This window comes from Musa acuminata, chromosome BXJ3-4 (assembly GCF_036884655.1).
Source record: "Musa acuminata AAA Group cultivar baxijiao chromosome BXJ3-4, Cavendish_Baxijiao_AAA, whole genome shotgun sequence".
NCBI classification, from domain to species: Eukaryota; Viridiplantae; Streptophyta; class Magnoliopsida; order Zingiberales; family Musaceae; genus Musa; species Musa acuminata.
This window is the reverse complement of record NC_088352.1, coordinates 48,798,896-48,811,961: the sequence shown is the minus strand read 5'-3', so window position 1 is coordinate 48,811,961 and position 13,066 is coordinate 48,798,896. Positions and strand designations below refer to the sequence as shown.

Genomic DNA, 13,066 nt, shown 5'->3' with positions numbered 1-13,066 from the left:
TCTATGATTTATAAATAATTATATATCTGAAAACTAAAAAAAAGAATCCCTATTTGTAATTTGAATAATATGTAGAAATTCAAGTCATAATTGCTTCTTTTTTGCTTGATCTATAAAACAGAAAAGAATTTAGTCTGTCTCTCTCTCTCTCTCTCTCTCATCTCATGTCATGGGCCCTTTAGGCTCATGAAATGAGAAGGTGGATAAGTCTTTTGAGTCGAATTGGTACAGAACTTGATACCTGGCAATTAAGTAGGGTTCAAGATAAAGCTTGATGAGACAAAATTGCATGCTTTATGCTGTCGAGAACTGCTTGAAAAAACAAGCATGATGAGATAGATGCATGAACAATTGATCCATCATCAATTTTCACATTTCCTCCATCCATTTAAACAGGATAAGGAGGGCAGTTTATTGAGACGAATACCTTTAAATGATAATGATTCAGGCTTTCTAGTTCATGAGGTGTGAAGAAACCCTACCTATTGTCACTTCATCAGCTACTGCATGAAACATAAAGACAGGAAAAAGATGCAAACAGAAACCTTTTGCAGTGATTTTGAACAACTTGCATATATCAGATGCAATCCAAATCTATGCCCAGTTAAGTGAAACAAAGGTCTGTAGCTGTTCGACTACATAACACATATGGAATGATGATGAAACCACACTCCAAGATGTTCAACAACTTCATATTTGCCACTACATTAGCTTGTCTGATATGTACATATGCTATAGTTCAGCTACCAGTACCACAAACAATTCAATCAGTCTCATGGTCTGGGGGTGGTGTGTACCAAGCAGGGAACTTCCCTTTGCTTCTGAGTAGTCTGGTAAAAGGAGAATCCGGCATTCTGGCCCTTTCGGCTTCTTCAAGCTCTTCCTCGGTCGGAGGCAATCCGTCGGGAACAGGAAAAGGTCTCTCTCTTTGAGGGCATGAGGTCACTGATCTCTCTCTTTGAGGGCATGAGGTCACAGGTTTCGGTGGTTTGGTTTCTTTTTCTTTCTTCTTTAGCATTGCTGTGATGCCATGCAAACAGTCAATCAGCATCTTGATTCCACCAACCTGTCTCACCAGCTTCTCCACATCTTCTTTTGGCCATTGTTGCTGCAATAAACCAAAGAAAGGAACGAGTGAGGAGATGTAACAGAGCGTAGCATGCTAACGATGGGCAATTCTAATCCAAGAACACATACTTCAAGATCCTTCAGCTCAAAATAGGCCCTCCAACAGCTATAGCAATCATCACCTTCAAGTGTTGTGCAGTAATCTGGAAAAATCAAAAAAAGCGACAGATATTAGTATGCCAAAAGATGGATGCACCTTCCAAGTCAAATCAAACAAAACTGAAACATCACTTTCACCAAAGAATGAAGAAATAGAAACGGAAGTTGAGTAAAAAGATGATGTCAGGTAATATATATATTTCAAAGAAATACATATAATGGATGATTACCAAAGGCCTAAAGCTTAAATGAGACTGAATCAGTAGTTCCTTTTTTATTTATCGATGAAATGCATGAGCAAAGAATATGTAGCACCCCAGCTTATGGTTTGCAAAGATGACAGACTCAGAACTATTGTAAAATAGGATGATTTGCAAATCTAGAAACACATCTAATGTATGATGCATGAATGATAATGATTTTAAATGGTATTGATTAAAATAGAAGACATGCTCAGAAGATGTGTATGAGAAAACATACAAATAAATATCACTTTTATTTCATATTTAGCTAAGCATATTTACTGGAGAAGCCAGTAAATACTTGAAAATAGAAGTATTATGGAATTTCCATCAACCATTTTGATACTTCCAAATAGTACAATGATGGGAAGAGGAAAGGGTAAAGAACCTCTGAGAGATGGGTTTTTTTTTTAATCATATTGAGATAGAGCACATGGATGAACTCAACCAAATATAGCCAACACATCACAAAAATACATGCAGAATCAAAAGATGAAGAAAAGGTGGCTAGTGCCAAGAAGAAGAAAAAGGATATCAACAGGCCCATTCTGGTAAAGATCAGAGAGTAATATGGGTTTATATGACAAAAATCAGCCAGCAGTACACGCTCTTATTGCACGTCTCCTGAGCTTTTGGTATACAATCAGTGAAGAACAACTTAAATTTTATGCTACATATGGATTCCTCAAAGATAATATATTACAATAAAGCTAATTATACATGAAAAAGAAGTTGGAATTTCCGACTTTACCAACAAAATGCATACAAGCAGATGCAGTTCAATGGCACGAATTGATGCAAATATAAGGCCAGGCCTACAACCATGTCACTTAGCTAATCAATATCTTTTTGGCTCGAGTCAGTGATCAATAGACACCATTTACCAAATCTTTGTCCTGTAGCTTAGCTCGTTGTACGTTAACATCAGACCTTCTATCGAACTCTCATCTCAATCCCCATAATCTACAATCTTTTACACGACAAGTAGTACTAGCAAAAGGGCTATCTATGCCTAAACACCATCTATCAAAATTCACACCATCAACTTTACGACCAAGAAAAATCTTTCCTTAGCCAAGTTCATGATCCATATTATCAAAGAGAAACAAGCCACAGAAATCAAAGATCGAACCATCACATACCGGAGATCTCGTTCTCGATCTGCTGCAAGAAAGGCGGATCCTTTAACCAGCGTTCGAAGCGGCTCCTGCTGAAAGGCTTGAGCTTGGGGATGGACCCGTGGCTCCGCTGCGCGTCGCAGACGACGATCGACCTCGCCGCCAGCCTCGACGACGAGAGGTCGGCCGCGGCGGCTTCCCACACGTAACCCGGCCTGATCTGGAGCGGCGGAGATCGTAGAGCGACCGATCCGAGCATCTCAATCTTTCAATTCCTCCTCTTTTCACCACCAAGTTTCGATCTTCTGCAGCCCCTCTTCTAGGCGAAGCCGAGTCTCACGCAAGCAAAACCCGAAAGCGAGAGGAGATCGGATAAGGTTAACCAAAGGAAGTATCTTTAAAAATATAGACTAACGATACTTCATCAGTTACCCCCAGAAAAGAACCTCAGAGATATGAAGCATGTCATGAGGTGACGTGTAAACAGGTATGGTTTAGGGTAAGAAAATATGGGTGTGTTTTCTATATTTGAATTTTTATAATCAGGTCCGAAGGAGAAAGCCGTAATCTGAGCCGTCGGATTCGCATTCAATTGGGGCCCGAGACGAGGAAAACGGGGGGCGGGACACAGCGGGATACGGTTACCGCGTGCGGACCTTATCTTAATCCACAGTTCCGCTTCTCCGGGGGCGGCAACAGAGTGCTACTGTTCTCTTATGACGTGAATTGGGTTTGCATGGCATCACACATGCGAGAATCGGACATCGCATTCGGAATTCGTAAGATGGAGACTGGATTTGTCGTCCTACTTGTGGATTGATTCTATGCGGACTTGTGGAGTGCAAGTAGATGCCCTGTTGAAGATACAATGATCAGTGAGTGGAGATCTCTTTTGCAGGAGATGTTTTTTATTGCCTAGTCTTTGTCAACCATTTCATACTTTTTATTGGGATAAAGATACAGCAAAAGTAAGCCTGCGAACTCAATAATAGTTGGCCTGCAGAAGAGTTTTGGGCCTCTTGAGACGGATGAGCTTGAGCTAAGCATGGTGACCATTCCTGAGTCTTCTTCCTGCCACCTCAAGTCATATGCTTTAACAGGATCTAAAGATCGTGTGAATTCCTTCTTCTTGTTTCAACGAGGGAAGCTTTCGTCGTAATGGAAGACTTGCTGCAGAAAGTTCCTCTCTACGACGGTAACAATCTTTACTGCGATGCAACATATGGAAACTAGCAGAATCAGAAACAATTAAAGCTCTGTAATCAGAAGCCTGCTATGGCTGCTATATGGACACCAACACGCAAAGGTATCTCTCTTCTTCCAAGTTTAGTTCAGTCTATCATCTTAAGTCCTGCAATATATCTCTGCTCTCATTTTGACATTAAGGACATGCTGGCTTCTACGATCTACTCGGCCAGTATTTTCTGTCGGTAGATTCTTGGGTTGTCCGATCACCTTGGTGGTGTATCCTTCTTCCTCGACCTCTATTACTGTAGACAGAAGAACACGAGGACACATAAATGCTGTCGTCGTGTTCATATGTTGCAGCCTTTGTTGTTCGACCAGGTGAACTCCTGAACGTTGGTAGTCATTAATCCATGGACCCATGATGACAACCTCGCAGCTTATGAACCATAATGTTAGGTCTGAAAATTATTTTGGCCGCCTGAAAGGATCAAAATCAAGTAATCTGAATCATAAAAATAAAATAGAAAAAAGAAGATTATATTGATTGAAACAATATACAATACTCTATATTTATACCGGGAGAATTTTCCTCACAGATTATGATATATCATCAAGTTAGGGAGATCTTAGCTTGTTATCACGGAAGATCTTGACTATTATCATGCCCCCATAAGACGATCCTTCTGTCAAAGACGTCGATCTGGACCGATGTAATAAAAGCGATTTGTGGGTAAGAAGCTTCGTGAGGGGGTCCAACACATAGTTGATATATGACAACTTGTTCTCACATAAAGTAAAAGTGGATGGTGATATGTCTCATGCGTGAATGGAATACTGGATTGACACATAGATAAGTGGCTCTGATATTATCAAATATATTGTAGGAGTAAAGTTTGTTAGGATCGGAGTGGCACTAAGAGGGGGGGGGTGAATTAGTGCAGCGATAAAATAACGTTGGTTTAAAAACTTTCATACGATAAAAATCACTTTCGATTAAACCGATTTTGGAAGCTTAATAACTTAGAAGCATATGGAAGCGTAGTGACTAAGTAAAGAAGTTTGCAGTATGTAAATAGCAAGAGAAGCATGCAAACCATATAACACAGCGGTTTTAAAGTGGTTCGGTCAAAATGACCTACATCCACTTGCGAAGCCTTCTTCGAAGAGGCTCCCAACTTCCACTAGCAAAATCTCTTTATAGGGGAAGGATTAATACCCCTCTTATAACCTTTACAAGTGGTTCACACTCTTACAATTCTTTTCAACAAGATGGAAGGAGGTGAACACTCAAGCAATTTGAAAAACAAGATTTGCTAAGACTTTTCTAAGGCTCTTATCTCAAACTATTGCTTTGCCAAAGGTTGTAATCTCAGCTGAGAATTGAGGGGTATTTACAGGTCCTAAGAGAATTCAAATTTGGCTCCAAAATTTGAATTCTCTTGGGTTTCCGAGGCTGGCGGTGCCACCGCTCAGTCTAGCGGTGCCACCGCCCAGTTCTCGGGTTCTGGGCGGTGCCACCGCCGACAATGTTTCAGCTCACTAGTTGGGCTCCAAACCAGTCCGAACTCGGGCCCAATTGGCCCCTACTTGGGTTATAAGATTAATACATAATCCTAACCCTAATTAACATGCTAACTATGAATTTAAAGACATTTTCTAAGCTATTACAAAGTCCATAAGTCAAGACTTCTTCCGGCGAGCTTCCAACGAACTTTCGGCGGTCTTCCGATAAACTCTCGGAAACCATTCTGCGGACTCCCAGCAAGCTCCTAGACTTCACGATTTGATCTTGGTGAGTTCCAACGAGCTTCTCGGCAAGCTTCGATCTTTCTCGGCGAGCTCCACGAACTTCCAATGAACCTTCCGGCGAGCTTCCGAAAAACCCTTCGGCAAGCTCCCTACTTATTCTTGGCTAGTTCCGGCAGCATTCCCGATGAACCTTCGAACTTCCGTCGAACTCTCGAACTCCCAACAAATCCTTCGTGCTTGACTCCGACACTTGTTTCGCTTTATGTCTTTGTCATTATCGTAGTTATTCCTGTACACACAAACTAAAACTCTACTCCGATCTAGACAATTATTACAACGCGAATTGACATTATGTTGCCCGGCACGTCATTGGTTGGTGCTTCATCCGATTCTTCAGCGCATCGTCCTCTCTTGTGGCTTGTTGACCAATCTGTGGTTGACCTCCGCAACCCCGATATCCTTGGTGCAATTCCGCTCTCCTTGGCCCGATGCCCGACATCCGAAGCCTTCTACCGTCCAATATCCTAACGTGATCTCCTCCGGCGCAACGTCAATTCCTTCTGCGTCAACTGTCTAATCCTGATCGAGTAGACCTACATCACTCAAAATATAGTTAAACATCTAAACACAATTAATTAGTTTCATCATCAAAATCCGAGATTCAATAATCTCCCCCCTTTTTTATGATGACAATTAATTAATGACTAACGGAGTTAACCTTAACTCCCCGGAGTTTAACTAAACTCCCCCTATCAATATGCCATTGATAGAATACTTGGATTATCCCAAATCCAAGTAACATTCATAAAATGTTATGAAAAAATATTTAAACCATCATGCAAATATATATAAAATATTCAATTCAATTCATGAAGTCATCAATATACTTCTCCCCCTATGTCATCAACAAAAAGGATAAGTAGCTCTAGCTATTTTAAAATATATGTAAGTTTTTGTAACTTGAAGCTAGATTTTTATCGCAATTCAACACTTGAATATTTGTGCAAGATTGCACTTTGCTTTTCTTTGCAAGTAACAATATTTATGATATTTGATATAGCAAATTTCTTCATTACAATGATCGAGCTAGCAAATTCTTCATTCAAGTGTGCAAGTTAGCAATAACTTTCTCCCCCTTTGTCAATGTCAAAAAGGAGAGGAACCAATGATTTAGACTTTTACATCAACTTTGCATCAATCAAGACAATAATGCAAAGAAATCATTTCATGAAGGATACCAATATGAAAATTCACCAAGGATCACATGAAACAATCGTAAATCATGATATCATTATGCGATACATCATGAGATGATAATTTATCATATCAATGAATGATATCAATTGTTAAACATGATATGATAATAGTCTCAAAATTTTCAATTTGTGATACATGTGATACATTGCAATACTAAAAAACTTTAATACAATACTTTTAAGGATATCAACCTATTTTTGATACAAAGCATGGCAAGAGCAATTATATTACAAGTTTTCTAAGTTTTGCATGTTTTGCTTCTTTCGATATAGCAATTCTTTGCTTCTTTATAAGCTAGCAACTTTTACGATATGCAAGTTTTACTACATACAAGCTAGCAAATTTAAAAATGTGCAAGTTGGCATATTTGCTTTTCTTTGCAATGTGCATGATAGTATTTCTTTGTAATGTTCAAGATAGCAAATTGTACATCATGCTAGCTAGCAAATTAAATATGTTTAAAAAAGCAAGTTCTTTCTTCTCTTTTGAGAAGTGTCATTTTTGCTTCCTTAGCAAAATGCCAACCTAGCAAGGGACAATATTTTACATGAGGCAAGCAAACAATTTGGCAAATGTTACATTTGCATCTTCTCTTTAGATGTGCAAAAAAGTAAGTAAGTTTTTGCATTTACATCAATTCAAGATAGCACGTTAGCAACTCTTTCTCCCCCTTTGTGGTAAAAGGAAAGGAAGATAAAGTCATGAATATCAAAATAATAATTTTATCATAAATATTTCATCATTGCGTACATCATTATCATACGTTAAAGTATTGCATACATAATATCAAATCATCATATATATTTTTAAAACATATAAACTCATCATTATATGCATGATTCTAAATCATCATTCATATTATTTCAATCATTGTTTCAATCATCACTATAACTCATCATGCACAAAATATAAAATCATCTAACATGATACAAACATTTATTTTTAAAATATTTATCACTATTTTCATGTATGATAATAAAGTATTCATGATACACATTATATGCATATATCATCACAATAAAAAGTAATTGCATGCATAATTTCAAATTATAAATGTTTCAAATCATGATGGTATTAACTTGTCAAATTTCAACATGCCATTCATGATCATAACTTTTCATCAAAACAAATTAATGAATATTTCATGTATTCATATCATCACATAAGGAATATCAAGGAGAAATTAATTGGGTGATGAGATAAATATTTCATGAATACAAGGAATTACATAAAAATCATACCATAAAATATTAGAATATGTGAATGCCAAAAGACATGATTTCTTTTTGAAAAGCCTCCTCATAAATAATCAAAGAAAAATCTTAGGAGATCAAATAATAAGATATTTTTAAATAAAATTTTAAGTTAAGAATTTTCAAAAAGGATATTCTCTTTAGTAAATCACAAAAGGAAATGTAGGAGAAAAAGATTTCAATTCATGCATAAGAACACTTATGATTTATATTGAAAATTTTCTCAAAATGTAAGAGAATAAAGAGTAAGAAATCTTGATTCATAAAGAATTTCATGTTATAAATTTCAAGAGATCAAGATCATGATTTCGATAAAAAATTATTCAAATTTAAATCATCAAAATCATTATCAAAATCCAAGAGATTCACAAAGATAATACAAATGGATTTATCAAAATCAATAAGATTGAGCAAAATAATTTTCAAGAATGTTTTCCTCTTTTCGGTTGTTTCAAAACATATGATTTTGTTTTATTTATGCCAAATAAAAACATATATCATGTTTAAAACCGAAAGTGTAAGATTTGTTACAATAAAAATTAATAAGGCACTTTTATTATGGTAAAAATCAATAATTCATAAATCACAAGATTCATCATGCATAATTTTAAAATTTATTAAACATGATCATTATGCATGACATAAAATCATGAAGATATACATGTATGGATTAATCCTAAGTATTATCACATATTATATAATTATCATCCCTAATGTTGCATACATCATTCAACATTTCAAAACATAACATGCATGAAACCTTAGCAATATACTTTTCATTATCAAATTTTTAAATTTTCAAAGATACTAAAAAGGAAAAAAAAACATGATATAATTTTTAAAAAATAATTTTTTATTTCCTATTCCTACTATCTAAATTAAGCACTATTTCAAGTAATTTCAAAATAATTCAAGAGAGTTGAGTTACTTACCTTGTAGTCGAATCCTATCAAAGCCCAATTCGTCGTTTCACCTTTGGAAGTTCTTGATTCATCCTTGGTTGCCTTCCTTTTCTTTGGTCTCTTCCTTCGTTCAAATTCATTGTTTATTTTAGATTTTTATTTAATGAACTTATTAAGATTTAGTGTTTGAAGTTCAAGTTCATCATTGTCCTCATCACTTGAGTCATCGCTCAAGTGGTATTCATTTGTCCGGAGTTCCAAATCCTTCCTATTCTTTGGAAGGTGGTTCAAGTGTTCATCGTGTTCATCATGTGCATTGCGCACCATTTCATATGTCATCAATGAGCCGATAAGTTCTTCAAGTGGAAAAATATTTAAATCTTTTGTTTATTGTATTGCGGTTATTTTAGGATCCCACCTTTTTGGAAGGGATCTTAAGATCTTGCTTATGAGATCAAAATTTGAAAAAGATTTACCAAGAACTCTTAGATTATTGACGACATCCGTGAAACGGGTGTACATGTCGCCAATAGTCTCGCTTGGTTGCATTCGAAAAAACTCAAAATCATGTAATAAAATGTTAACTTTCGAGTCTTTGACTCTACTAGTTCCCTCGTGCGTGATTTCAAGTGTTCGCCAAATATCAAAAGTCGTTTCACACGTAGAAATCTGATTGAACTCATTTCTGTCCAAAGCGCAAAAATAAGGCAATCATAGCCTTTGCATTTAAAGAAAAATACTTCTTCTCCAAATTCGACCATTCATTCATCGGTTTAGAGGGAAGTTGAAAACTGTTTTCAACGATATTCCATAAATCCAAATTCATAGAAATCAAGAAAACTCTCATTCGAGTTTTCCAATAAGTGTAGTCAAATCCGTTAAACAATGGTGGACGAACAACCGATAAGCCCTCTTGAAAGTCATGAAGAGTCATTTCTCTCGAGTGTAAATCCGAAATGAGAAATACCGGGCTTTGATACCAATTGTTAGGATCGGAGTGGCACTAAGAGAGGGGGGGGGGGGGGGGGGTGAATTAGTGCAGCGGTAAAATAACATTGGTTTGAAAACTTTCGTACGATAAAAATCACTTTCGATGAAAATCGATTTTAGAAGCTTAATAACTTAGAAGCGTATGGAAGCGTAGTGACTAAGTAAAAAAGTTTGCAGTATGTAAATGGCAAGAGTAGAATGCAAACCAAATAACACAGCGGTTTTAAAGTGGTTCGGTCAAAATGATCTACATCCACTTGCGAAGCCTTCTTCGAAGAGGCTCCCAACTTCCATTAGCAGGGAAGGACTAATACCCCTCTTACAACCTTTACAAGTGGTTTACACTATTACAATTCTTTTCAACAAGATGGGAGGAGGTGAACACTCAAGCAATTTGAAAAACAAGATTTGCTAAGATTTTCTAAGGCTCTTATCTCAAACTATTGCTTTGCCAAAGGTTGTAATCTCAGTTGAGAATTGAGGGGTATTTATAGGCCCCAAGAGGATTCAAATTTGGGCTCCAAAATTTGAATTCTCTTGGGTTTCCGAGGCTGGCGGTGCCACCGCCCGATCTCTCGGGTGCTGGGCGGTGCCACCGCTCAGTCCAGCGGTGCCATCGCCCAGTTCTCGGGTTCTGGGCGGTGCCACCGCCTACAGTGTTTCAGCTCACTAGTTGGGCTCCAAACTTGGCCCAAACCAGTCCGAACTCGAGCCCAATTGGCCCCTACTTGGGTTATAGGATTAATACCTAATCCTAACCCTAATTAACATGCTAACTACGAATTTAAATATATTTTCTAAGCTATTACAAAGTCCATAAGTCAAGACTTCTTTCGACGAGCTTCCGGCGAACTTTCGGCGGTCTTCCGATAAACTCTCGGAAACCATTCTGCGGACTCCCGACAAGCTCTTAGACTTCACGATTTGATCTTGGTGAGTTCTAACGAGCTTCTCGGCAAGCTTCGATCTTTATCAGCGAGCTCCACGAACTTCCAATGAACCTTCCAGCGAGCTTCCGAAAAACCCTTCGGCAAACTCCCTACTTATTCTTAGCTAGTTTCGGCAGCATTCCCGATGAACCTTCGAATTTCCGTCGAACTCTCGAACTCCCAACAAATCCTTCGCGCTTGACTCCGACACTTGTTTTGCTTTATGTCTTTGTCATTATCGTAGTTATTCCTACACACACAAACTAAAACTCTACTCTGATCTAGACAATTATTACAACGTGAATTGACATTCTGCTACCCGGCACGTCATTGGTTGGTGCTTCATCCGATTCTTCAGCGCATCGTCCTCTCTTGCGACTTGTTGCCTAATCGGTGGTTGACCTTCGTAATCTCGATATTCTTGGTGCAATTCCGCTCTCCTTGGCCCGATGCCCGACATCCGAAGCCTTCTGCCGTCCAATATCCTGACGTGATCTCCTCTGGCACAACGTCAATTCCTCCTGCGTCAACTGTCTAATCCTGATCGAGTAGACCTACATCACTCAAAATATAGTTAAACATTTAAACACAATCAATTTGTTTCATCATCAAAATTCGAGATTCAACAAAGTTGAAGTTGATGCCAAGTTCCTTGAGGAGATTCATGACCCAATTGAGTTCTGCAGCAACAGTGGTAATAGCATGGTATTCAACTTTAGTTATAGAACATGTATTTGTCTTTTACTTCCTGGAACTCTAACTAATTGGATTAGATCCAAGAAAGAAAATATATCCCGATATAGATGTTCTGTCATCAAAATTCCCTACTCAAAGGCATGGAGATGAAATGGGGTGTGTTTACAAAAAAAAAAGAGGCTATGATTGATAATCCCGTAAAGATATCGCAATATTCGTTTGACTGCAAACCAATGAATAGTAGATGATCGATGCATGAATTAGATAATTTATTGATCGCAAATGAGATATTTGGACGGGTGAGAGATAAGTACTGTAAGGAGCCAAGGACTTGACGGTATTGAATTGGGTTAGCAGGACTTCCATCACATAGTTTGAGAGACTTGCTAGTAGATAGAGATGTTGTAGCTGCCTTTGCATCTTGCATGTTCGTTTTAGATAATAGATCTTGAATATACTTTCGTTATGATAGGAAGAGCCCAGAAGATGTTTATGTTGCTTCCACTCCCAAAAAAATAGCTCAAGATTCCTAGATCTTTAAGGGAGAATCGATCTGCTAAATACTTGAGGAATACCTTGATTTCCATATGATTCTTACCTGTGACAATAATATCATCCACATATATCATAAGATATAATATATTGCCACTTTGGTGACGAAAAAATAAGAAGGTATTATACTTAGAGTTGGTGAAACCAATTGATGCTAAAAACGAGCCAAGTTCGGTATACTAAGCTTTTGGAGCCTGATGAAGTCTATAAACGACTTTTTGTAGTTTATAAACATATTTTGGATATTGAGGGTGGATGAAACCAGAAGGTTACTGGATAAAGACATCATCAGTTAAGGTCCCTTGTAGAAAGGCATTATTAATGTCGAGTTGACGTAAATGCCAACCTTTTGAGATGCCAATAAGTCAGATTGTTATAGGTTTAATAATAGGACTGAATGTTTCTGTGAAGTTAATACCAGGTCGTTGATGAAACTCTTTGGTCATGAGACATATTTTATATCTGACTACGGATCCTTTTGGATTCTGCTTAATTCGAAAGACCCATTTACACTCCAAAGGATTCGAGTGCTCTTTTGATATATACAGTTTCCAGTGATGCGATTCGATGGAATGCGATCCAGAGACGAATAATATGCATGACAATGGAAACTTCGATGGAAATAATATCTTACAACTCAGCATGCGTCATGGCATCTTTTAAGCCAAGCATGCAGCAGTCCAGCAATCGTATCACGAGAAGCAACATTTTATCTCTCTCTCTCTCTTAACCATGGATTTTAATAGCAGCATCTACGTGTTTGTGGTTTCTCCATTAAATAAGATGTGCTGATGTTTCAGACTGCTAGCGAGCACAAACCGCTAAAACACCATCACCTCGGAGGTTTGGACTGGCTCTGCCTTGTGCAGCAGGCAAAAAGAAACCAAACCAAACCTACTCCTGGCTTCTCAGTTTTTGAGTTCAAATCCAAAGGCACCCACTACCGCAAGAGTGGCCAAGCAA

The 13,066-nt window shown here is 37.7% G+C and overlaps 1 protein-coding gene across 1 annotated transcript; it reads right to left on the bottom strand.

The window, feature by feature from the left end:
* Positions 1-575: 575 nt before the first annotated feature.
* LOC103982183 (CCG-binding protein 1) lies at positions 576-2,945 on the bottom strand. Its single transcript, XM_009399021.3, has 3 exons — positions 2,612-2,945; positions 1,198-1,271; positions 576-1,108 (listed from the first exon to the last, which is right to left on the bottom strand). The coding sequence occupies exons 1-3, from the start codon at positions 2,844-2,846 to the stop codon at positions 764-766; spliced, it is 654 nt and encodes a 217-aa protein (XP_009397296.2). The 5' UTR covers positions 2,847-2,945; the 3' UTR covers positions 576-763.
* Between the last annotated feature and the right edge of the window lie 10,121 nt (positions 2,946-13,066).

Excerpts from the sequence above, each read along its gene's own strand:
- LOC103982183 (XM_009399021.3), bottom strand. The coding sequence starts at position 2,846 with ATGCTCGGATCGGTCGCTCTACGATCTCCGCCGCTCCAGATCAGGCCG. Across the intron at positions 1,272-2,611 it reads GATCGAGAACGAGATCTCCG|ATTACTGCACAACACTTGAA; the intron begins GTATGTGATGGT and ends TGATTTTTCCAG. Across the intron at positions 1,109-1,197 it reads TTGAGCTGAAGGATCTTGAA|CAACAATGGCCAAAAGAAGA; the intron begins GTATGTGTTCTT and ends GGTTTATTGCAG.